At 38.2% G+C, this 27,410-nt stretch overlaps 1 protein-coding gene across 1 annotated transcript in view; it reads left to right on the forward strand.

Annotated features, from left to right (window-relative positions):
- Positions 1-27,002, forward strand: part of RDX (radixin) — a 51,358-nt gene extending 24,356 nt beyond the window's left edge. Inside the window, exons 8-14 of the mRNA XM_049613820.1 lie at positions 1,783-1,879; positions 2,342-2,505; positions 7,097-7,227; positions 17,876-18,036; positions 18,943-19,035; positions 23,144-23,386; positions 24,374-27,002. Coding sequence (XP_049469777.1) covers positions 1,783-1,879; positions 2,342-2,505; positions 7,097-7,227; positions 17,876-18,036; positions 18,943-19,035; positions 23,144-23,386; positions 24,374-24,538 — 1,054 coding nt within the window. The 3' untranslated portion in view covers positions 24,539-27,002. The remainder of the gene's footprint in view (positions 1-1,782; positions 1,880-2,341; positions 2,506-7,096; positions 7,228-17,875; positions 18,037-18,942; positions 19,036-23,143; positions 23,387-24,373) is intronic.
- The last annotated feature ends 408 nt before the right edge of the window (positions 27,003-27,410 follow it).

The following is a 27,410-nucleotide window of genomic DNA, read 5'->3' on the forward strand; positions in this document are numbered from 1 at the left end:
CTCTCTCTCTCCCTCTCTCCCTCTCTCTCTCCCTCTCTCCCCCCCCCACTCCACGCTTGTGCGCGTGCGTGCACTTTCTCTCTCTCTCAAAATAAATAATAAACATTAAAAAAGCAACTGTGGGGGCGCCTGGGTGGCTCAGTCAGTTAAGCGTCTGACTTCAGGTCATGATCTCGCGGTTTGTGGGTTCGAGGCCCTCGTCAGGCTCTGTGCTAACAGGTCAGAGCCTGGAGCCTGCTTTGGATTCTATGTCTCACTCTCTCTCTGCCCCTCCCCTGCTCACGGTCTGTCTGTCTCTGTCTCAAAAATAAAACGTTAAAAAAAAAAATTAAAAAAAAAACAACTGTGTTCCAGCATCCCCCTTTTTAAGCAGGTAACTTTGACATTTGAATGACCATTAGAGGGCAGTATAAGTCGTGGATATTGATAAAGTTTTATGCAGAAAAAATTATTTGCTGTGCTTCAGTTCTTAATCTCCTTAAGAATTAAAAGAACTATCAATAGGTAGAAATTCATACTCTGTTCTCAGAAGACTGATTAAAAAGATGTCTTTTGGCCAGCATGGATGTCATAATCATTTTGCTCACTTGTTATTGGATAACAGTGACAAATTTGATGGGTAGTCTGAAACAGTAAAATATATGAAAAGCAGAAGAAAAGTTTTTATTCCAGTATGTGTGTGGTGTGGTAAAATGGAGGTAAGTGCTGCATAGTTTTAAAGTTGGAATTCCAGCCCTGTCATTGATCCAAACATTGGTGTATGTGAATGTCTTAACCTTTTTTCTTTGGAGATAGAATTCACATACCATAAAATTAATCATTTTAAAGATACTGAAAATTAGGGGTGCCTGGTGGCTCAGTCAGTTAAGTGTCCAACTTCGGCTCAGGTCATGATCCCATGGGTTCGAGCCCCTTGTCGGGCTCTGAGCTGGCAGCACAGAGCCTGGAGGCTGCTTGAGATTCCGTGTCTCCCTCTCTCTGCCCCTCCCCCATGCATCCTCTGTCTCTCTCTCTCTCTCTCTCTCTCTCTCTCAAAAATAAACATTAAAAAAATTTAGGGGCGTCTGTGTGGCTCATTCAGTTAAGTGTCCAAGTCTTGGTTTTGCCTCAGGTCATCACCTCACAGCTTGTGAGTTCGAACCTTACATTGGGCTCCATGCTCACAGTGTGGAGCCTGCTTGGAATTCTCTCTGTCTCCCTCTGTCTCTGCCCCCCCCCCCCACTTGTGCATGCTTTCTTTATCTCCCCCACCCTTAAAATAAACTTAAAAAAAAATTAAAGATACTGAAAATTGTGTTTTTAATGTTATTCACAAATACTCATTTTTAAAGTAAAGAGAGGAAGGAAATAAAAAATTTTCATATTTAGTAACAGGTCTGTAAATGACATGAAAAGTTATGAAGACTTCTTTTTTCCCTCTCCTTAAACATTTTTAATAGTTGTAGTAGCTTGAATCTAAATAGAGCTAATACAGAACCCCAGGAAGCTCAGTTCTGCACTCTGGGTCGCTAGTGTTTTCTAGGTAATTTTAAGAAAGCAAGTGTGATGCTTTCAAGGCTCATGAAGCATTTATGAAATCCTTTGATAGTTATTCTTTGTTTTATGTGACTTAACTGATCAAGTTTCCCCTTAGAAGATAATGTCAGTAGTATAAGTAAGGTAATGCATTTGAAAGTCTGGCACTCTTAAGACTGGTCATTCAGCTAAATTGGCCTCAAAATGTTAATGAATTTTGCCTTTTGTTTCTTGCTTTTAAGTAAAGGAATGCTTTCATTTTTTAAGGTTAACACCTAAAATTGGTTTTCCCTGGAGTGAAATCAGAAATATTTCATTTAATGACAAAAAATTCGTTATAAAGCCAATCGACAAAAAGGCACCTGTAAGTAAAATTCTTTATGTTCTGTATTAACTCTTTTTTAATTTCTGCCACTTTGCTGTGATAATCATTTGAAGAGTGGCATCGTTCATTTATTGCTCCTGACTTGCTCTTTCCATAGTTTAACCTTCCCAGTGAGAAAATAATGAATGCTAGTAAATATACAAAGTTTTAATCTTTTTTATGACAAATATTAGAGTTTTATGTTAACTGAGATTCAGCTATAAGGTGGGTGATGTTTGTTAACAATCCTCATTCCTAAGAAGCAGTTAAAACACTTGTTCGCTGCTAGCCTTCCTAGTCCAGTGCAAATGTGGCATAGTCACTTGGAGGTAGGAAGTTTTATGATTTCTGAACTGTGTGTAATACGACATTAGGATTCATACCACATATTAAAATTTAGTGCATGTTATTGTGAGAGACACTATCTTCAGGAAGATTTTAATTCAGAAACTTTATGTTTAGGATTTTGTTTTTTATGCCCCTCGTCTGAGAATCAATAAGCGGATTTTGGCTTTATGTATGGGGAACCATGAACTGTACATGCGGAGAAGGAAGCCCGATACTATTGAAGTGCAGCAGATGAAGGCTCAGGCAAGGGAGGAGAAACACCAGAAGCAGTTGGAAAGGTATGGAATTTAGGTCTGTGATGCGTAATTGAGTAGGTGAGCTAAAATTTACGAATGCTCAGTTTTTTGAGCATTCTCTGAGTTTACATTTTTGCATTGTTTTCATTGTATTAAAATTGAATGAGTGCTCTCCTTATCCTCTTCTGAAATGAGTGTGTGTACTCTGTGAGTGACAAATCTTTGACATGTTTCTGAGAGGGTAGCTTCCCAGGATTTCACAGATGTACTTTTTTTTTTTTTTTGAACATACTTGCTTTTCCCTGACTCACTGGTTTGGGTACCATAGTAGTTTGGAATTTTTCAAGTTTGTTTCCCTTCTGACTTGTATTTCCAAATTTTTCAGGATAAGAATTGCTGAATATTTTGCTTTAAAGCCATATCAGTGACACTGTTGAACTGAAGTGAAAAGTCATTATACAGAGCAACACCAGGACCCCCGCCAGTGACACTGATGTTATCAACCATGGTTACACAGACTTTTGAAAAAGATACTGTTAAATATCCTAGAGAGTTCCTGAAAGGGACAGATACTGAATGAAAGCCTGTGGACGCTGGAACCAGATTACCAGAGTCCGTAGCGTTATTCCCAAATCTCATCCTAGATTGACTTGGGCTTTAAAGTTAACTTTCATTGAGGAAATCTTTGTGGTATAGAATAATACAGTCGTTTAAGAGATGAGTGGGTCCTAAACAAAACAAAACTGAGGAGCTCTAAACATATATAAACTTACATATTTCAAACATCTTGGAAATAACACGATTTGAATATAAGAATTAAATAGGTCCTCTGCTAGATAAAATTTTACTACTTCCCATTTTTAGTGTTTGTGTTTAATGATGTTTTTGTTTTGTTTTTTTCTTAAATGTTCTCTGTAATTTAGATAGCTCTCCTCAGGTTGTCTGCCTTAGAGAAGACTACTGTGTTGCCAGACGTTTTTTTATGTAGGCATGAAACTTTCCAGTAATTCCTCACCCCATCATTAAAGATACTAACTTGGATTGACTGTGCTCTGTCCCTTTTCACTACTCTCATGTAGCTTAGGATCACATTGTGGTTTTAGGCTTACATGCTTTTTAAAGTGGTTCTTATTGGGGCTTTACTTTCTATATATTCATAGCCATCATAGCCTCTCCATTTCCCTCACAAAGACTAATTTTTTTCCTTCTTCCTTTCCTCCCTCCCTCCCTCCCTTCCCTCCTCCCTCCCTCCCTCCCTCCCTTCCCTCCTCCCTCCTCCCTCCTTCCCTCCCTCCCTCCCTCCCTTCCTTCCTTCCTTCCTTCCTTCCCTCCCTCTATGCTTTCTCACCCTTACCCGTACCCTCTCTTTCTCACTTCCCATCCCTTCCCTTCCAGGCCCATGTCTAAGATCTCCTGTCATGAATTAAAAAAAAAAAAATCACACCTCATACATATCACTCCATAAAATGCCCTCTGTTCTGCTTCCCTGTAATGTTGATACATGGTTTCCATTCTTAAATATGTTTGCCTATTTGTCCTTTATTTCTCTCCCATAGAGGAGTGCTGGATGGCTTCTAGTGTATGTAGTGTGATTAATAAGTGCCATTTGGTGATCGTAGCGTATTTGAGTTACTCTGAAGCCCAGATGGAAGTGGAAGACTTGAAGTTTCCTTTCTCACGCAGTAACCATGCCGTGGTTTCTGTCTCAGATAAATTTTACAACCTTTCACTGGCAAACATTTACTACCTCGTACCGTGTAGGAATTTAGTCACCGTTTAATTCATTCGAGTTGCTCAGAGGAGGTTTTACGTTAGTCTAGCACACAGGGATCTGGCAGGTCGTTCAGAAACGGCGTGCCGAGCCTTCATCTAGTCCCTGCTTTCCAGATCAGAGAGAGAAAAATGACAGCCGTATGTGTGGAAGCAGTTGTGGTCAAGCCCTCTGGCGGAGTAGCCAGCAGTGGGGGGGGGAGGGGTCGCTTCGCAAGCGCTGCCTGTGCTGCTGGAGTGGGGAGGGGGCGGCAAGGCAGCCTCTCTCCCGGAAGTGCCGTTGTGCGTGGCTGTGTTCTGTCACCTGAACTCCCATAACTGGATTTTTGGCAGTGAAGGCGATGTTCTGTACCGTGGGTTGTTGGGCTCTGCAGTCTGTGCTCTAAGTTCTTTACATCCAGGTTGAATGATAAGTCCCTCTGTAATTCCTGAACATTTTTTTGTATGGCTAAAATCGTTACCAGATAAAAAATGGAGACAGTTTAGGGGCATCTGGGTGGGTGGCTCAGTCGGTTGAGCGTCTGACTTTTGATTTTGGCTCAGGTCATGATCTCACGGTGTGGAGCCTGCTTGGGAATCTCCGTCTCCCTGTCTCTTTGCCCCTACCTGCTAGCTCGCTCGCTCGCTCGCTCTCTCTCTCTCTCTCTCTCTCTCTCTCCCTCTCCCCAAATAAATAAATGTATATATATATTTAAATGGACACAGTTTAGAATCAGATACCTACATACCAGTTGTACCTTAGCCGTGCGGTATTCTGTGTAATGGCCGGCTGCTTGTGTCACTGTGACCCAGCTTCAAGGTTGCAGAGATTTTTGTGAGAAAGAAAGACAGTGGCATACAGACATTTAGCCAAGTCCCTGGTGCTTAATAAGAAGTATAATAATGCTTAATATTATTAATGCATAGTCTGGATGAAAGCTGAATATAAGTTAGCTTTTACCCTTTAAACCTGTAATTGGGTTCATCTGATATTCTTTAAAAGGTAAGGTATTCTAAAATACTTTATTTTCTGCATGTTAGTGGAGAATTGAGAGTTTATTAATATGTTATATATGCTCTTAAACTAGAACGACTTGGTCAAATTAGGGTTTCCAAACCTAACCTCCGAATAAAAACTTACATTTGTGGCTTTACTTAACCACAGGAGGCTTCATGAGAAAATGCACCTTTACTAAGGCTTGAAAGTTAGAAATAGGCTTAGAGTTAGTTAGAGGGGGGTGCCCTTGAACTTCAGGTTTTGGCCTGATGTACTAGGTCACCATTAGCTGTCTGTCTTACTTCTTGTTGACTTGTTATAACTCTGCCCGTTTGCTCCAAAGCTGGAGCCTCTTTCTGTGGCAGGGGCAGTTAAATATCTAGGAGCTGCAGGAATTTTTAAGTTTAGGTTTATAGAGTAAGGGAAAAAAGCTTCAATGATAAAACTTTGCTAATGACTTTATCACAGACTGGAAATTGAGATTTTGTGCCTGAAATTCAGAATTGACACCAGATGGCAGTGATGGGTTTTGGGGGGAAATTTAGATGTACTCAGATAAGAATCAGACATGAAATCATCATTGATTTTTTTTTTTTTTTTTTTTTTTTTTTTTTAAATTTTAGAGAGAGGGTGAGTGCTAGCAGGGAAGGGGGCAGATAGAGAGAGGGAGAGACAGGGAGGGAGGGAGAGAATCCTAAGCAGGGTCCATATTGAGCCTGGATGCTATCCGGGCTATCCCACAAACCTGAGATCATGACCTAAACTGAAATCAAGTCAGACGCCCAACCAACTGAGTCACCCAGGTGCCCAAATAATTGATTTTTTTTTAACTAAAAAAAGAAAATTATTCCCATTAAAGTAATGGGAATATTGAATATTGATTAAATTTATGAAATAGTATATTTCTGGCCCTCAACATAGAGTCTGACCCCTGGTAAGTTCTTGGTAGATGTTTGATGAGTGAATTTGGCTATATTTAGAAGAAACAGTCTCATTAGGCCCCTGGCAGATGCAGGAGATAAAACTGGCCATTTATATCAGCTTAAGTTGGTGCTACCTTAGGAATTAAAAATGTGTTAATTCATGTTAATGATGGAACATTCTTGCCTTCCCAGGTTATTTTACTTTAAACAGTTTAAGTAAAATAACCTTGTGTACTCCTTTTAAGCCTTCTTATTTCTCTCAACAAAAGTGTGCAGTTAACTCCTTTTGTGCTGACCTGTAACGTGTTGTCAGAATTCACCAAGTATGTAAGTGATAATTCTCCTAGCTTCCCCCCACCCCCCATTCAAGTCCACATGAAAAATATGCTTTGTATACAGGGATATATCTGACAGTTTTACTTTCCTAGCACTTCTGTAAATTTTTACCTTGAAAATATTTCCACAATGGCTAAGTTGTTAATACCTTTTTAAGCAGTCCTGGATGACATTTCCTGTGACCTCACAAAAAGAATGCCTTGTAATCCCGTGCATGTGCATATCACAGGGCAGTCTTGTATTTTCAACTGGGTGGTTTTTTGAGATCAGCTGAATATAATGAAGACTCTTAAAATACTTATACTTAGGGGTGCCTGGGTGGGTAATTCCATTGGGTGTCTGAGTTGGGCTCAGGTCATGATCTCGCAGTCCATGAGTTCAAGCCCTGCATCAGGCCCTGTGCTGACAGCTCAGAGCTTGGAGCCTGCTTCGGAGTCTGTGTTTCCCATTCTCTCTGCCTCTCCCCCACTCAAGCTCTGTCTCTGTTTCTCTCAAAAATAAATAAACATTAAAACAAAATTTTAAATACTTACACTTAGATTTTTCTTAGTTTACTCACAGTACTTGAGTTTCACGTCAAAATTTCTACGTATTAGTATGTAACAAAGCAATTCTAATTCCTCTTAAGGGCACAATTAGAGAATGAGAAGAAGAAAAGGGAGATAGCAGAAAAGGAGAAGGAGAGGATAGAACGTGAGAAGGAGGAGCTAATGGAGCGTCTACGGCAAATAGAAGAACAGACGCTGAAAGCCCAGAAAGGTAGGAGCTTCTGTTCAATGTTGGATTCACAATTGTTCCTCTTTTGTCAGATGTAATATTTCCTTACTCTGTTAAATCTTTTTTAAAAAAAATTTTTTTTTTTTTTAACGTTTATTTATTTTTGGGACAGAGAGAGACAGAGCATGAACGGGGGAGGGGCAGAGAGAGAGGGAGACACAGAATTGGAAACAGGCTCCAGGCTCTGAGCCATCAGCCCAGAGCCTGACGCGGGGCTCGAACTCACGGACCGCGAGATCGTGACCTGAGCCGAAGTCGGACACTTAACCGACTGAGCCACCCAGGTGCCCCCTTACTCTGTTAAATCTTATTTGTCTTGTAGAATAAGTCCACTTAGTTGTCAGATTAATACATACTGGAATCACATCCTAAACACATTTAACTGAGGCGCATAGAATGTTCCTGTGTTCGTGTGTTCTTTCTTTTTTATTTATTTAAACACGGAGCTGTTTTCATGTGTACCCTTATTAAATGTTGTAAATGAGTGCATATATTAACTTTTCCCCCTTACTGTTCAAGGTTCTGTAAACACACATTTTCACTACTTGCTAGCATCTCAACAAAAGCCATTTTATTCGTTGCTTTATGGATATTTCAGTACTTTAAGGCAGCTAAGTAATTTAAAGTGTTTTAAGCTATTCTATTATAAACTCCTTTGGGACTCCATCTCTAAAGTTCATTTTAGCATATGAAAAAAGTACACAACACATAGAAGTGTTTGTTTTTGGTAACACATTGGGAAGAACTACTTCCTATACAGAATGTAACCAGAATGCTACAGTGTATAGTAAGGAAAATTGGATTTAGAGAGTGGTTTATATTAAATAAGTCTAGGATATACTACTTAAAAAAAAATTTTTTTTAATGTGTACTTATTTTTGAAAGTGAGAGAAAAAGACACAGAGTATGAGTGGTGAAGGGGCAGAGAGAGAGAGAGAGGGAGACAGAATCTGAAGCAGGCTCCAGGTTCCGAGCTGTCAGCACAGAGCCCGATGCGGGGCTCGAACCCATGAACTGTGAGATCATGACCTGAACCAAAGTCAGACTCTCACCCAGGTGCCCCTAGGATATACTACTTTCAAACAACAAATAGCAGGAAGAACAGAAGAAAAAGGGTGTTGAGCAAAATAAGATGTTTTTCTTCTCAAGCATTAGTATTTAGTGAGGGTTGTAAACATTGGAAATATATACTATGAACTGGAATTAATAACTGCTTTCCTGACAACGGTAGAACCAGCTTTTAGTTCTATTTTTTCTAAATAAAATAAAAACATTAAAGTTTATTAAATAATAACCTATTTAAGGTTATTCTCATTCCTTACATCAGGCTACCATGGTGGGGAGATACTCTGGAGCAGTGGGGAGGAGAATTTGCAAATGGGTAACTACGGGACAAAGTCCCAGAGATGGCTGTAAACCCACAAACTGGTTCATCATTCTGATCCCAAGAGGATTGGAAATAATAATTGTAAGAGAAGAAATGGAAAAACTCTAGTAGCCTTATTCTCACTCATTAGAAACCTCACTTCTAAGAGCTAGAAAATGCCTCAGTTCAAAGATCAGAGGTATTAAATATACTTGTTTGCAGGCCACAATGCAAGAGCAGGACCTGTTTTCTCACTTCCAACTTCATACTGTTTGTACCACTCCAGGTGCCTTTTTTGTTGAATAAAGTGGACACTTAGGAAGTGCTTTCGGGCTGCCTTCTAGGAATACAGAGAATCAGCCTGCGTGGCTCCAAGTCTTTGTGGTTGGCAGAAATAAGATGCATAGAAATACAGATAAAGGGAGGCCATATGTGCCTGATGTTGTGGAAGACTGTAAGCAGTGCTTGGAGAGGAAGAATGCTGTCAGATGGAATGTGTGTTGTTCAAGGAAAAGTTGAAAGAAATTTATCATACTGGCATGACTCTAAAGGAAAGATTGAACGATACCAGTTTTGAATTTACAGATATCTTTTTCTGAGAGAATAGCTACTTAATCTTTCAATTTCGTTTATTTAGGATGTGTAATAAAAATACTAATGATTTACACACAGAGAACTACTCAAGTCAAGAAGCACTAAAGAATATAATAAGGAAGATAGAACCTAAGAAAGAAGGTAGAGTGTCCCAATCAAGACAATTTCCAATCAGTCATCTTAGGGCAAAGGACATCTAATTGTTTCTTGGTTTTGGTTTTTTCCTAATAATAAAGCTTTTCCAGGCTGTCCTAAAATCTTCATGATTGTCTTGTAATTTATGCTAAATTCTCACTCAAATGCAGTAACTCTGGCCGTATCTAAGTAATAGTATTTAGTAGATAAACCTAAAATTTTTTTGTTTGAGAAGAAACTTTTTCTATACTTCATTATTACCATTTTATTAAAAAAATTTTTATTACAGTCATTATTTGAAATGTGTTATGAATCATTATACAGAACCATTCTACCATTTACATTTCCACAATTCATCACTGTTAAATTATTTATCTTTTTTTATTTAAGTTTACTTACTTATTTTGAGAGAGACAGAGACAGTGTGAGTGGGGGAGAGAGAGGGAATCCCAAGCAGGCTCTGAACTGTTAGCACAGAGCCCAACATGGGGCATGAACTCAGAAAACCGTGAGATTATGACCTGAGCTTGAAACCAAGAGTCGGATGCTTAACCGACTGAGCCACCGAGGTGCACCTCGTTACTGGTTTTTAAACCATCTCTGAAGATATTGCAGACTGTATTTGAGATATAATAGAGCCATATTTGCATTCAGTTACTGCTTCAGCAAATATCAAAGTGAAATCCCACTTTGAAAAGATAAACCATAAAAAAAAAAAGTAGAGTGATTTCATTCATTCTGAATATTAAGCATTTAGTGTGTACTAGGCACTATTGTAGGTGCTGGGGATAGAGTACTGAACAGATAAGGTTTCTGCTGTCCTGGAGCTTACATTTTTTGAGGAAAGAAGATAATAAAATTAACATAATAAAGATCATTTTATTTTTTAAGTGTTCGGGAGGAGGTGAGCATGATAGTGGGATAAAAGCAGTTGGGAGCGGGGGCGTTTGTTTTATGTATACATTGTATACAAATAGGAGTCAAGCTTTAATTCTGTCATTGACTTAGAATGTGACCTTCAGAAAGTCATTTTAACTTCTCAATTTCCTTAGGTTTCTAATTTCTAGAATGGAAGGAAATAATCCCTAATTTAATTTTCTGAGACTTTTTTGGCAAGTTTTTTTTTTTTTTCATCTAAGTGTAGTGTACATGTAGTAATGTGCATGTCTCTTAGATACAAAGCTTAATGAATTTTTACTAAGTGAATTTATTCCTGTGGCTACCCAGAGCAAGGTACAGAACATTACCTCCACTCAGGGAACCTCCCTTATGTCCCTTCCCAGTCTTTTTTTCACCCCAAATGTGACTCTGATGTGTATATTCATTAGAGTTTAATCTTACTTTTTTGAGAGAGCCCGCATGTGGGTGTGCACACCAACGGCGGTGGGAGCGGGGGGGGGGGGGGTGGCAAAGGTAGAGTGGGGGAGAGAATCTTAAGTGTCTCCATGCTGGGCATGGAGCCTGATGCCGGGCTCAGTCTCATGACTGTGAGATTGTGACCTGCGCTGAAATCCGGAGTTGGACTCTTAACCACTTGAGCCCCCCGGGCACCCCTAGTCTTTTAAATTTTTAGCAGCTTTGTTGAGATATGATGTAGAATGCCACAAAATTAATGACTTAAAGTATATAGTTTAATGGTTTTTAGTGTATTCAGAGCTGTGCAGCTGACCCCACAATTCTAGAATGGTCACCCCAAAGAGACCCCATACCCATTAGCAGTCCATCAGATTTCTTTCCCCAGCCTTCCCTCCCCCAGTGCTCATCTCCTTTTTTGCTCTGTAGACTTGTGGGTTCTGGTCATTTCATGTGAATGGAAAAGTGCAGAATGTGGTCTTCAGTAACGGTCTCTCATGGAGCATAATGTTTTTGAGGTTCATCCATATTGTAGCTTGTATCAGGCATTCATTCTTTTTTACAGCTGAATGACAATCATCGTATGGGTATCCTCCGTTTTACTTATTAGTTGGTGAACATTTGGGTTGTTTCCACCATTTGGCTGTTGTGAATATGTTGCTGTGAACATCTGTTTACTGGTTATTGTGTATTCGTATGTTTTCATTTGAGTGTAAAGTTGGGAGTAGATTAATGGGTCATGTGTAAGTTCACGTTGAACTTTTTGATGAACTGCCGAACTGGTGTCTAAAACGACTATACCTGTCGCGTTCCCGCTGGCAGCGTGTGGTTTGTATGATCCATAGCCTCACCAACACTTGCTGATGTCAGTCTTTTGGATTGCGGTCATCCTTGTGCACTTGAAGTGCTCCTGTGGTTTTGATTTGCATTTTCTGAATGGCTAATGAAGTTGAGCATCTTTGTATAGGTTTATTGGCCATTTATATATCTTTTTTGGAAAAATGTATTTTCAAATTTCCCATTTTTCAACTGCGTTGTCTTTTTGTTGTTGAGGTGTTAGAGTTGTTTATATATCTCAGTACAGATATCTTATGACCTACCAGGTACAGGATTTGCAGATGATTTCTCCTGTTCTGTGGATTATCTTCATTTTGATGCAGGTGTTCTTTAAGCCCAATGATTTTAAATTTGGATGAAGTCCGGCTTATTTATTTTTCCTTTTTTGCTTGTGCTTTTGGTGTTAGGCTTAAGAATAGTGTTGCCTGTTTTTGAACTTTATATAAATTCACGTAGTTGGCTTCTTTTTCTCAAATCTTATGCCTATAGGTGTGGTTTATTCTTTGACGCAGCTGTGTAACATTCTGTTGCATGTATATCACACAATTTATCCATTCTCCTGGTGGTAGGAGACATTTGAGGCTTTTCCATTTTGGGGCTGTTGTGAAATAAGGCTGCTATGAACATTCTTAAACATAGCATTTGTGTATTAATTTGGAGGAGGTGTATACCCCTGGGAGTGGGATTGCTGGATCACTGCCACAGTTTATCAGAGATCCTGCCATCATTTCCCAAAGTGATTATATCCGTGTTCGTTCTTTCCAGTGGTGAATGGAAGTTCATTGGCTCTGTATCTTCATTACTTTAATGACTTGTTATTGTCAGTGCTTTTTGTGTTTTTTGTTTAGTCATGATGGTGAGCATAGTGAGTCCAGGACATTTTCTTGATGGCTGATAATTTGATTTTGAGCACTTTTGCAAATGTTTACAGCTATCTGTGAAGTGTGTTTTCATGTCTTTTGCTTAAAAAATTGTTTTTAATTGATCTATAGTTCTTTTCATGAATTTTTAAAAGAAAAATCTCTCCATGGTTTACCTTTTTTCTCTCTTAATAGTGTCTTTTAATGAAGAGAGGTTTTTCATTTTAAGTTCCATTTATCACTCTTTTACTTACAGCTGTGAATGTATTATTTTTCACGCTTTACTTTTTTTTTTAATTAATTTTTTTAATGTTCTTATTTATTTTTGAGAGAGAGACAGAGCATGAGCAGGGGAGGGGCAGAGAGGGAGACACAGAATCTGAGCAGGTCCAGGCTCCGAGCTGTCAGCACAGAGCCCGACACGGGGCTCGAACTCACAGAACGCGAGATCATGACCTGAGCTGAAGTCGGACGCTTTATTGACTGAGCCACCCAGGCGCCCCGATACTGCTTTACTTTTCACACGTAGGTTCACATTCCATACATACGTAACCAGTTTTGTAGGAGTCAAGGTTTATTTTTTCCCCAAAGTATTTCCAGTTGACCCAGACCCATTTGTTACAAAGACTGTCCTTTTCCCCATTGGACTACAGCCATCACCTTTGTCACCAGTCCAGAAGACGGTATGTGTATGGATCTGCTTCTGGACTGTTCTGTTCCACTTACCTGTTTCTCTATTGCCAGTGCCACACTGTTCAGTTACCAGTTGTATCTAGAAAAACTTGAAACTGACATGTCTCAGAGATGAGTAATAGGTGTACAGCCAAGTGCATGCTCATGTACAGTAGGAAGCACGTTGCAAAGACGAGGGCAGCTCCTGGGCTTCCAGATTACTTATATTTTAAATGATCTTTTATGACATTATTTGTTAATGTTCATTGTTAATGGCATTAATTGTTACACATTGCATACTTATATAAATCATCCTGAAGTTGAGAAAAGGAGAATAATGACTTGGAAACAAGTGACCATAGGGAACCATTTAGTTTATAACAGGACAAACTACGGCTCCAGCAGTTTATTCTCTGCCAGGACTGGACTGCTCGGTGTGAGTCAGCAGTGCCGGTGTTCTGCGTATTTCACAGTGTAGACCCTCTCTTCCTGTGGTGGTGGTGGCAGAGGCACCACTGGGATCCTTCCTCGGTTGGTAGTCTTCTCTCTCTGTTTGTTGTATTAACTGTACTTTTCCTTTTTTCCCATGTTCTTTGGCTTCCTTTTCTAGTTCTTCATAACCGTCTTCTGAATAGAGCGCGTCTGGAAGGGAAGTTCTGGAGATGGATAGTCCAAGACAGGAAGATCATGGGCTATTGAGATGTTTTTGCTGCAGACTTCTGTGGGTTGAGGATGTGATTAACGGTGGCTCCCTAACTCTGACTTATCCTCCAAGCTGGCATTTATTTCTGGCTTTTCTGATGGGTCCTCCCCTGACGTCTAGAAGTCTAGGCGTTTCAAATTTTCTTTCCTTAACCTTTACTCTGAGCCACAGGAGGAGCTTCACATGCTCTTTGGTAGCTTTACTGGTGGTTTGGTGGTCATAAATATTTTACCTTTTGGGGGGATGGCACTTAATGCATGATTCTGGTGTTTCAAGGTTTTGCTAAAGTAAAATTAGTAGTATATCTGGGTCCCTGTCAAAGATCTCCTGAATTTTAGTATCTGTTTCTCTGTGGAGGGGCTGTGGATTGTGGACCTAAATGTTGAAGGGAGAATGAAATTTCTAGAAGATAGCAAAGGACAGTATTTTCATAATCATAAAGAAAAGATTGATAACGAGCTTGCATAATTGTAGAAGGGACTCTGGCCTTCGCCGTCCCTGCGGAGGATCTGTAAGGTGCCCGCAGCTCTGCTTCTGCATTATTGTCAGTGCTCCTCTGGGCTCGGCATCTTTTTTCGTGCCTTGCGGCTGCTTCATCTCTCCTAAATAAGCAGTATTTATCGTACCTATGTCAACATCTTTGTTTGCGGACTCCAATATCTGGATAATCTTTGGGCCTCTGCAGTAGTCTCTTTTTCTTTTAGGGGTTTTACGGGCATTGGTGGGGGTCCTTTGGTCCCAGCTTCCTCATGTGCTTGGTAATTTTCGTTGCATGCCCAACAGTGAGTATGAAACATTAGGGAGGCTTAGGATGAAGTTATTTTCTTTTAGAGAGGATTCAATTTTCTTTTGACAGGCACACTGTGTGCAGATTGCCTTGGTGGAGTTGAGCGGGATTTCAGACGTTGTTAAGGTTGGCCTTCTCCTGTTGTTGCCCTCACTGCCACATCTCGGGAGTATCTTCTGAAAGACTGCTTATTTTCTAGGGCCCTTCTATCTTAGGGGGCCCTGAACTCCAGCCTTTGACTCCTGGCTGCAAGAGAGTGTCGATCTTTTTGCTCCACTCTTCAGCCTACTACAGCTGGGTTTTTTTTTTTTTGCTTCTTTTCCTTGTTTTTCACCCATATGTGTATCTTTTAAGAGTTGGCAAACATCTTGAGGGGAAATAACATGATTATTTATTTATTTATTTATTTCCTTATTTTTGAGAGAGACTGAGTGGGGGGAGGAGGGGAGAGGATGCCAAGCGGGACACCTACTGCCAGTACGGAGCCCAATGTGGTGCTTGGACCCATAAACTGTGAGATCATGACCTGAGCTGAAGCCAAGAGCAGGACACTTAACCAGCTGAGCCACCCAGGTGCCCCAATAGTGTGCAGGTTTTAGAGCTTACTCTTCTATTCAGGCTCTTGGCCTCTCAAACCTTGGATGCCTTCGTGGCCCCAAAGTTTAAATCTGTATCTGTTAAGTCTGGTTCAGTACTACAGGCCTCAGGCTGCTGCATTCCACTCCACCTTTGTTCCACTCTACTGGGAGTATTAAATACCTATGTTTTGTTTGTTTCTTTGTTTTTTGGTTTTTTGCATACAAAATAAGCAAATACTCAAAACTATATTCTTGTTCCTTCTTTCTTACATAAAATGGAGTACACGGCATACGTCTTGGTGCACCTTGCCGTTTTCAATTAATATACTTTTATTTTTAAATTTTTTTCTCAGTATTTATTTTTAGATCAACAGAGCACAAGTGGGGGAGGGACAGAGAGAGAGAGGGAGACACAGAATCTGAAGCAGGCTCTAGGCTCTGAGTTGTCAGCACAAAGCCTGATGCAGGGCTCGAACTCATGAAACCGTGAGATCATGACCTGAGCCAAAACTGAGAGTTGGACATTTAACCGACTGAGCCACCCAGGCGCCCCTCATCTTCTAAAACAAGCCATATTCTTTGATACCCTCTTCCCATATGCCGGACCTCAAAAATTGTAGGTTTTAGATGTTTATGAACCAGAGAGGCAAAATATTGATACTGTTTACCTTTTCTGAGCTAATCCTTCTCTACAGGTATCCTAATGGGATCCACGGTTTTGGAGGCACGTCTCTTTTATAGAAATAGAAATAACCTAATTTTTGGGTTTGTAAACTTTTCTGTAAAGGGTCAGATAGTACTACCTCAGGCTTTCCACGTCACACAGTCTCTTTTGCGACCATCAGCCCTGCTCTTGCAGAATGAAAGCAGTCCTGTGCTGTATGTAAACATGTGAGGGTGTCGTATACCTTAGTGAATGACGGTATGGGTTCCAGTAAAACTTTATTTATAAAAATAAGAAATTGGGTTTGTGGGCCATAGTTTTCCAATCTCTGTTCTAACTCATTTAACTGGGGAGGGAAGAAAGAAAGCATTTCAAAACCTTCCTTTCTAGGGGTGTGCCTGGGTGGCTCAGTCGGTTGTGTCTGACTCTTGAGTTTGGCTCAGGTCGTGATCCCAAGGTCATGGGATAGAGAGCCCCACATTGGGCTCCGAGCTGAGCATCAAGCCCGCTTAAGGTTCTCTCTCCCCCACTGCCCCCTGCCCTTCTTCCCTGTTCCTGCTCTTGCCCTTCCTAAAATTTATTTAAAAAAAAAAAAACAAAAAACAAAAAAAAAAACAACAACTTCTTTCTAAAAGAAAGTAGATTTGAAGCTTTCTACTTATTTTCAACATTTAAAATAATTTACACTTTTGTATAATTCTTAATAGATCACAAAACAACCATTGCCTTGTCTACCGTTCTTCAAAATCTTTATTGCAAAACACTGATAGAAAGTAATGAATATTGGGGAATATTTATTTTAAAATTTAACTTTATAACCTGCACTTAATTTTCTTTCTTCTTTCATAGTACAGAAGGAATTTTTCTGTAGTTATTTGTTTGCTTGTTTAGATGAAAAAGCCGTGAGTTTTGTGGGCTTTATTTTATATAAATATTAGTCAACTAGATGGAAAGAATGATTTTAAGAAAAATTTGATAGGTTAGTTTGATGTCCCAGTTTTAAAAGGCAGATTCTAAAATGAATAATCCTAGAATTTAGTTGTGGTAACACCCAGTTTTGTATACATTTTATCTTTATAATAGCTGCATACAATTTTTACATTATTTTATTGAAAATTTAAACTTTGACCAGAGTTATTTTTCTTCTTGACCATCTCAAAACTTCCCAAGTCTTAACTGCGATTACCTAAATTAATTCTGACCAAGACCAAAAAAGTTAACAATGGTAAGGAGAAGTGTGTATGTAACAGTTAGCTTTCAGACCTCATGACCTAGATTTTTAGTTTTTCTTCCTTTCTAAAATACACAGAAAGGGAGACATTCTTTGTAGGACATTGCGGTCTCTTAATAGATGGATGGCATTCATTTGTCTTCTGTCACAAAATGTCCTTGTTATTAAACAAGAGTTGTTAGAATAATATTTAAAATTAGTACTTTTACACTTACAAATTTTTGGATTTGTGCTGGTAGTATTTTCCTTTTTCATTCAACACATCAAATAAAAGAGAATTAACTTTATGATCTGTACACTTAAAGATTAAAATTCATGTTACTTATCTCCAAATATTATTTTGTCTCATGCCCAAAAAATGGGTATGTACCAGTTACTGAAAATTTTTAGTAATTCATATAATTCACATCAGAATTCCTATTTTAAATCAGTTATTACTGTTTTCAGTCTTAATGTTTTGGGTTTACTTATCTGATACTTAGTTTAGATAAGCAGAAAGTTATGTAAGTTTGAAAGTGTATTGTTTTATAGAGTTTTGAAACAGATGGCAAAGTATTTAGATCAAAACTTTGGAGATACTAGTTTTTTAAAAATAAAGATGTGCTTCAAGCTTTATGACATACTTGAATTACAAAAAGTTTTCATTTCTTCAGGTTTTTTAATTGTGAGTACTAAAGAAAATTACTAGGCTTTTGCCAAGTTAAAATCAAAGTATGTATGTTCATTTCCAGATGTGCTAATTTTTAGAAACTGTACAAATTATAGATTCTTTGCCATCATTTCGGCTTCTTTTGATAATGCGAATAATTAGAATTAACCATTGTTTCGTGGGGGGTGTACAATTTGACAGAACTAGAAGAACAGACTCGAAAAGCTCTAGAACTGGACCAGGAGCGAAAACGAGCAAAGGAAGAAGCAGAAAGGCTTGAAAAGGAGCGCCGAGCTGCTGAAGAGGCCAAGTCCGCTATAGCAAAACAAGCTGCTGACCAGATGAAGAATCAGGAGCAACTGGTCAGGAACCTCAGCTCTTTCTCAGAGAAAAAGGAAAATTTAGACAGAAGCATAGAGCAAACCTTGTACAACTAAGCACATTAGAGATCTTCTGGAAAGCACACCAAAGATATAAGTAGTATCTAATAGCAAAGTTTGGAAATAAATCTAAACATTTAATTTCTGCCTTAAAACAAATAAACAAAAACTAAAAATAAGACCATAAAAGATAAATGGAGCCTGTTGCTAACAAAAGATTTCTGATTCACTTAAACTTTGCCTAAACCACTGGTGTGTTTTACTTTAGATAAATTGACAGTATGTTCTGATTCCTTCTTATAACCGTGGGCCGTACTTATTGGGGTCTTTGTGTTGGTTTGTGTAGTGGACTTAGATATATTAAGTGGGCATGACATTTAAAGGATCCTGGAATTAAATATTGGTTCAGACATTCGCTTGCTATGTGTCCTTGGGTCTTTCTGAGCCTCAGATTCTGCCCTTTGAAAACAGAAATAATGTCACCAGATAGGATTGTTGGGGAATCACATGAGATTATTTGATAGCATGCTCTTCAAACTATAAAGCATTATATAAATTTTTTCTTTGTAGGCTTTAGCAAATACTTTATTGATCAAAGTTTACAAATAGCTCTGGAGTTACACATTCTAAGTTCCTGCTACTGGAAGACGAATAACTACTTGCTTATAATGAAACCATTTTTACTTTATCTCCTTACTAGTTCATTATACTACAAATAAGATATTTATGATCTTAAATACACCTTTAAAAAAAAAAATTTTTTTTAATGAAAGACCATCAAAGAGGAACATAATACAGCCCAAGCATGTACATTAAAGCTTTGTTGACATAATATAAATTTTTGAAAATACATATTTTTAGTATTGGTAATTATATTGTGTATTTTAGGCAGCAGAACTTGCTGAATTCACTGCCAAGATTGCACTTCTAGAAGAAGCCAAGAAGAAAAAGGAAGAGGAAGCTACTGAGTGGCAGCACAAGGTGATCGTTGGTTTCTTCCCTCAGTATCATTTGTTGAATATCTACTTTGTACCCAGTAGTATGCTGAGTTTATAGAGATGAATATTGTCACGATTGAGAGGGGGAAAGATACCTGTGTGTACGAATGTGTTTGTATCGTACTAATTACTGATCTGTCGACGCAAGCTCAGTATTTGGGAGCACAGAAGAGGTGATTAATTTCTGTGGGAATGAGGCAGGCTTGGGGAAAACCCTTAGAAGCTTAAGTTGCATCGTGAACTTCAATTTTGGGGGTGGTTAGAGACTGTAGACAGAGGGGCTGAATGAGTACAGGAAGTTTGCAAGCACATGCTGGATTTGAGGGGCAACCAGTAAGCAAGCAGTGCTTTCGAGCATCGGTTCAGAAATCTTGTGAGATGTGGTTGGGACATTAGAGAGGAAATTAAGTTGTGAAGGGCTTTAATTTTAAATCAATGGCAAGATGATAGGGAGTGTCTGTAGACATTTGACTTTGAAGATCTCAAAACAGGATTATAACATTAAGTATGGTGTTACAAAAATAATGTGGCCGTCAGTGTGGAAGCTGGCTTGGTCCAAGAGGTGGGATTACTTGAGAGTCAAGAGGAGCAGAGGTTGCTGAGAGACATCTTGGGGTAGACTCAAAAGGGCATGGCAACCAAATCGTGGATATAAAGTGGAATTAGAAGGATGCAGCGACGATGATACATTCTGAGGTACCTAGTATAAGTTCCTAAGTAGATGAAGCCCCTGTTGAAATAGTGCACAAGTGAAAAATCAGAGCTTACTCCGAACTTTAAATAAAGGTTAACTTTTAAATGCAACCATAATAATTTTTTTACCCAAAGGCCTTCTACAGTATGTGTGAATGTTTCCTTTCACCCTTAAATTTTCTTGGTAGCAGTTTAAATTTCACAGGGAAATTTTGATATATTGAAAATTGTGTGTATGTGTAGAACTCTGTTAACCTGTTACACTATTTTATTAGAATTTCACAGAGATACATAAACTTCTTTAAAAAAAAGAAAGAAAAACAAAACAAAAAAAACAACAACAAAAAAAGAGGTGCCTCAGTGGCTCAGTCAGTGAAGTGTCTGACTTCAGCTCAGGTCATGATCTCATAGTTTGTGAGTTCGAGCTCCGCATTGGGCTGTGCGCTCCGCCAGTAAGGAGCTCACTTTGGATCCTCTGTCTCATTCACTATGCCCCTCACCCGCTTGTGCACTCTCTCGCGCGTGCACTCTGTGTGTGTGTGTGTGTTTGTGTCTTTGTCTCTCAGAAATAAACATTTAAAATAAATAAAGGAGCACCTGGGTGACTCAGTCGGTTAAGCCTCAGACTTCAGCTTAGGTCGTGATCTCAGTTTCATGAGTTTGAGCCCCAAATCGGCCTCTGTGCTGGCCGCTCAGAGCCTGCGTGGGATTCTCTCTCTCCTCTGTCTACACCTTCCCAACTCACTGTCTCTGTTTCTCTCAAAATAAATAAGCTTTAATAGTATATAAATAAAAATAAATAAAAACGTAAATAAGTGAAAATGACACCACAGAGGTAAATCCTCTGAACTATAGATATGAGGAAATGACACAAAAGAAAAATTATATTCCCACAAACCAGGATCACTCTTTTAACACCTTAGTGCAGATCTTTCCACGATCTTTTCCTGTTTGCGTGTGTGCATACATACACATTTATATGTTTAGAGTGAGGTCGTCCTGCACACACGCTTCCATTTTAGTCACTTTTCATCTCATCTGTATTAGACTGTATTCATAAAAATTTTTTAATTCAGATATAATAGACATACAACATTATATTAGTTTCAGGTGTAAACTTCATTATTTGATACTGTGTGTATGGTGAAATGAGCTAACACCCGTCGCCATACATAGTTAGAATTTTTCTTCTTGTCCTGAAAACTTTTAAGGTTTACTCTTAGCAACTTTCAAAGGTACAGTATTATTAACTGTAGTCTCCATGCTGTTTGTACGTTATATCCCCATGGCTTCTTTATGTTACAGCTGGGAGTTTGTACTTTTTAATCCTCTTCTCCCATTTGCTCACTCCCCACTGTCCCCGCCACCCCCAATTTTTGGTAACCAGGAATTTGTTCTCGTTTTTTGTTGGTTTAATTTTTTCTTTTTTAGATTCCACATATAAATGAGATCATATGGTATTTGTCTTTCTCTGACTTATTTCACTTAGTGTAGTGCCGTCAAGTTCCATCCATGTTGATACAGCAAGATTTTCTTCTTTTTTGTGGCTGAATAGTACTCGTGTGTGTGTGTACACAACACTTTCCTTACCCATTCATTCATCCATTGATGGGTGTTTAGCTTGCTTCATATCCTGGCTATTGTAAATAAGGCTGCACTGAACCTGGTGGTATATATATCTTTGTGAGTTAGTGTTTTCGTTTTTGGGGTATGAATACCTACAAGTGGAATTGCTGGATCATATGGTAGTTGTATTTTTAATTTTTTGAAGAAAACCTTCTTCAAACTTGTGTACCGTTTTCCCTAATAGCTGCACCAACTTACATAGTCACTAATAGTGCACACAGTATCCCTTTTCTCCACATCCTTGACAACACTTGCTATTTCTTCCCTTTTCGATAATAGCCATTTTGAGTGGTGTGAGGTGATAGCTCGTTAGTTACGATTTGCATTTCTGTTACGATTAGTGACGTTGAGTACCGTTTCATGGACCTTGTTGGCCATCTGTATGTCTTCTCTGGAAAAAATGTCTATTCAGATCCTCTCCCCAGTTTGTAATCAGATTGTTTTATAACTACGGAGTTGTATGAATTCTTTATATATTTTGGATATAAGATTTGTCAATATTTTCTCCCGTTCAGTAGGTTGCCGTTTCATTTTTTTTGGTGGTTTCTTTTGCTGTATAGAAGCTTTTTAATTTGATGTAGTGCCACTTGTTTATTTTTTGCTTTTGCTGTCAAATCCAAAAAATCATTGCCAAGACCAGTGTCAAGGAGTTGCTCCCTGTGTTTTCTTCTGGGAGTTTGATGGTTTTAGAGCTTATTTTCAAGTTTGTGGTCATTTTGAGTAGATATTGTGTATGCTATAAGATAGTGGCCTAGTTTCATTCTTTTGCGTGTATCTCTCCAGTTTTCCCAGTACCAGTTATTGAAGGGGACTGTCCTTTCCCCACTGGATGTTCTTGGCTGCTTTGCTCCAAATTAATTGATCATATTTGTATGGGTTTATTTCTGGGTTTATATATAGAATATATTTCTATATTCACAGTTGACCCAAAATCTTGTATAGATAATTTGCCAGGCCAGTGTCCAAATTAGCACCTTGCATTACATAGGTTTGCTCTCAGTCTCTTTTAAAGTAGGACATTCCTTTGTTTGATACTGGATTATTGGAAAGACCTGCAGAGTGTCCCTTCTCCTTTGTGTGTCCTTATGGTGCCATTCATTTGTCCTTTTATCATCAATATTTCCTGTAAACTGGAAGATAGACCTGAAATCTTGAAGGATGCATCCTAAAAAGTTTTTGGCTACAGTGCCTCATAGGTGAGTCACCCAAATTAGAACATTTTTTAGAGTGAAAGGTATTCTTATTAGTAATTACACCAGAACAACAGTGTGAAGCAGGATTTTTCCAGGCACAGCAACACGGTATACCACCCAAATAATTGCTGATGTTGGATACCTCCTGTTGTGTCATCTCAGAAGACGCTTAATATCTAGTTAACCTACCATCAGTGATATTAACTGGTCACTAAACAGGCTGATTCCTCCTTTGACTGGGTTATGTGCTCCCTCTTGTGGCTAAAATGTGATCTCTTGGATGTGGCATTCTTTGGCATTAGGCTGATGCCATTTCTCATCAAATATTTGCATAACAGGTTTAGCAATAGTTGATTATGCTTGCCAGAGTTAACAATTTTATTAGTTTTTGCAAAGTGATGTATTTTCATTCTGGCATTCTAGCCCCCTGGCATTCCTTTATAAAAGTAGAGTTTTCATCCGTAGGGCTTATTTTCGTTACCCTGAAAGATAGTTTCTATTAGGAAAGAGAGATAACTTGATTCTCTTCATTACCAGTTTTCAAATGAAGTTGCTGATAAATTTATTGTTAACGTTCAGGCTTTTGCAGCCCAGGAAGACTTGGAAAAGACCAAAGAAGAGCTAAAAACTGTGATGTCTGCACCCCCTCCACCTCCACCACCGCCAGTCATTCCTCCAACAGAAAATGAACACGATGAGCATGATGAGAATAATGCAGAGGCTAGCGCAGAATTATCAAACGACGGGGTGCTGAACCACAGAAGTGAGGAGGAACGTATAACGGAAACACAAAAAAATGAGCGTGTTAAAAAACAACTCCAGGTATTTCAAATTGACAGTTGTGTGTACATGTATAGTACAGTGAGCATTTTCCCCATTTAATAAAATACAAACTTACTAAAAAGGAACTTTCCAGTTTTCTTTAAGCTTTTGCCCTTAGCTGGCCTTGTGATTGGTTTGTGATTGCTTGGCCTGTAGTCACAGTGCTTGATTTCTTCCATTGTAGCAAATGTGTTAGTTTTGGGTAATTAGGCCTTAAGTGGTAAGTTATTTTTTAATTACAGCTTGACTCCACGCTAAAAGGTAGAAAGTGTTTTGATGTTATCTTTAAAAGACAGATGAATTTAGTTTTTCGCCAGTAAAGTATACATTAAAAGCCATATAATTTAATAGATTACCCGTATGACACTACATACTCAGAACTATTTGTTCAGGTTTCATAATACCAAAAGGTAGGTTTATTAAAAGCACATAATTAGATCAGAGTAGGAAATCTTAATTTGATTTGACCTTTTTTCCCGATAAGTTCTCTGATTTTTTAATTGGCGAAATCTTTAAATATTAATAAAGAAAAGAAAATGAAGTGATAATTGCAATAAATATATTAAGACTTTGGAGAAAGGTTCTCTAATGGCCTAGATTTTAGATCTTAAAATAACATCCTATACTGTCTACATTGAACCTTTTGTAAGTGATTTCAAAATCTCTATTGTATAGAGAAAGTTAAGGGATTTTAGAATAATATACAGAATCGTCGTGGTTGTTGAGTGTAGAAGTGAAAGACAGTGGGTATTTCTCCCTAACTACTATCTCTACTGTCACCAAAATAGAGCAGATTTACATACTTCATATTTTTTATTTTTATTTTTTAAATTTATACACTTTAAAGAAATTATGTGACAGTGTAAATTCTAATATGCAAAAAAGTCAGATTTGTTGTATGTGTATTTTTGTCTTTAAACCTTTTTTATTAGCTTTTTAAACTTTAAGAAGAAAATAATAGTCATTGTTTTTATTTTTTAAACATAGGCGCTGAGTTCAGAATTAGCCCAGGCCAGAGATGAAACCAAGAAAACACAAAATGATGTTCTTCACGCTGAGAACGTGAAAGCAGGCCGTGATAAGTACAAGACTCTTCGTCAGATCCGACAGGGCAACACAAAGCAGCGCATCGATGAGTTTGAAGCAATGTGAGAGCTGTTATTTTGCATACATGTTCTTCATAAGCTGAACCACCAACAGAGAAAAGCAGGCCTTTGCAGATGTGATGGAATGCACCCCACCTTGCCAAAGCACTTACACCAGTTGACTGTGGTGGCTAAAAGACATGCTTGAGGGAGCCCTTCTGCGTTAAGGCAGTGTGATGTCATGCTTGATTTTCTTTTCCTTTGGGCCAGGGAATGGAGAACAGTGTTCCATCGCCTCCTTTCACATTTTCAGTTTCCATTTTTTTTTTTTTTCTGTTGAAGATTAACACTAATTATCATGTCTGACAAATGTGTATGTGTGATGTAAGCACTTTGTACATTTCAAAGGATGATGGTGACTTAATGAGTGTTTGGGTAGAGCACTCTGTTTTCTTTGGACCCTTCCATAGTTGACCTGTGTGTATTTCCACATTCTGTCTCAGATTTCCTCGGCGTGCCCTTATCATATCTTGCCATGCCGATAGCCATAATTCTGCCATCGTATAGATCATTGGCAGTGGTCAAAATGAAGGTAGGCGACAGGGTGGACAGTCTTTGATAATTGTGTAGAAGACAACTATGAATCATGAAAAGGATTAGAATATCTAATAGTGTAGTATGCAGCTGGTGGTTAATGTTTTTAAAATCCCAGTTTGCTTACATTATTGGATATTCGATATTTGCTTAATTAGTCATCTTTGACAGCTGAATGGATTGGTGTTTCATCACCTGCCATCCTTTGGTTTTCTTTGCCTACCGTTGACAAAGGTGTAGACAGCAGGTGGTAGTACCCTAGGAGAGTTTATTGATGAAACACTACCTGCAAATACTAATTGTCTCCAAAAGATTTAAAAAGTCTGTTCTTTCAAAGATTGACTTAGACAAACAGATGTTTAATTAAAAAAATATGTTTTTTGGTCATTGATTATACTCATTCAAAAATCCGTGGACCTTTCTGGAAGAGCAGCGTATGAAAACATCAGTCCCAGAGAGGGGACAGTAATACTACCTCACTACTACACCTGCGATGACTGGTCGCTCCAACACAGCGGAGTATGTAAGTGTGTTCTCCAACACGCACCAGTACTTCCAGTCATGAAGGAGTATTTCTGAGATTTCCTTTTCCTTCAGAATATCTTAGAGTGCTACTTTTTTTTTTTTTAACTGCCTTGTTGTTGAGCTGAATTGTGGGACTCTGATTTATATGAAAATTGTAAGCTCTTGATGGTATACTATCTTCTTGGAGGGGTGTTCTGTGTCTGAGGAAGTGTGTGTGTGTGTGTGTGTGTGTGTGTGTGTGTGTGTGCGCGAGAGAGAGAGAGAGAGAGAGAGAGAGAGAGAGAGAGAGATTTTCCCTTGTAGCATATGAATGTCTGTACCTTCATTTCTTGATATAATTGTTACATAATCATTTTAGCAGATTTGGTTTCTAAATCATTGTGCTTATTTTTTTGTTCTCTAACTAAAAATACTTAAATTTGGTTTGTTAATCCTATTTTAGAAATTATAATTTTAGGTTATATTAAGTTCAATTATGTCTTAAGAAATCTTTCCAGTTTGAAAGATGTTCTAATATTCACATGTTCTAACATTTTCTTTATTGTAAAACATCTAGACTTGGAGATAAGGAAAGCCTTGTTTTCTCTGTGTGGTTCAGCTACTTTTCATGTGGTATTATGCACTCAAATTTACATTTATCTATTAAAATTGCCATTTTGTTAAGCATTTTTCACGCACAGTAGATTCAGGTTGTGTCTGAAAATATCTCTTGTGCTTTTTTTGATTTTGCTGACTTGAAAAGGATTAATCTGGGCAGACATATGAGAAGGAAAGGTTGCATTTAATATATTTTTGGACTTTGTAGGACAAGAGATAACTGGTTGATAACCTTGACGTGACTGTTGTGTGGTGGTTGTGCACATGCTTCAAAACGCTGTGGCAGAGAGCGTTTCTGCTTGAGCACATTCGCGGGATAGGTGGTGAACTCGTCATGTTCCAAGGCGTGCGTGCTCGCTTTTCCAAAGTAGCAAAGCAGTTGCCATAATAGGTGAAAACTTGGATTTCCACTGGATTTTTATTAATTTTCTACATTTTGAATTGTGTGCACTATCACTGCTGCATCAGTTTGCTATCAGTGTTGAAAAATTACCAGTTATATTTGCTGTTTATAATCTATTTGTAGATTAGGATTAAAATGGATTTAATCCATTTTTAAAGCTGTGTGAATTTTTCTAAACAGGAAACAACTATTTGCAATATGAGTTTTCATAGTGATTAAGCCAGTTATGACTTTTATTATTAGCAGTTGAGAGCACATGCTCATATAGCAATGTAAAAATATATTAATGAGTATTTGGTAAATTCCAGCAGGTTTTACCATTAGCATAATTCTGTGTTGTACAATTAAGCTACAGTTACATCTATAATTTTGGATAACATTCATTGGTTAACAATAAAGTGACAAAAGCTCATGCCTTCAAGGTCCACTGTTGTTATTTAACATGGATTTTTTTGCATATTTCTCAGAATCATAATCTTTATTAGACCCACAAATCATCACATCTTAAAAATGAGAAGTGGATAGGGTAAATTTTCAAAGTCCTCACAGATTTATCTTTCCCCTAAATTGTACCTCTTTTGGTATGGAAGTAATAGTGATTGTTAATTCTGTGAAAAATCATTAAATCGACTCTCTTGATAACAAAATCATTTAGGATTTTTAATTATTGCTTTAATTGTATATTGATAATTTCTGTTTCCTAACGAAGATACAGTTTCATTGCCATTGATCTTGCTATAAAAATGCTAATGTTCTTTAAAGAACTATATATATTCTAAGTGCATTTATTTAAATATGTATTTTTATTTTAAAGCGACAT

Source organism: Panthera uncia, chromosome D1 (genome assembly GCF_023721935.1).
Source record: "Panthera uncia isolate 11264 chromosome D1, Puncia_PCG_1.0, whole genome shotgun sequence".
Taxonomy (NCBI): domain Eukaryota; kingdom Metazoa; phylum Chordata; class Mammalia; order Carnivora; family Felidae; genus Panthera; species Panthera uncia.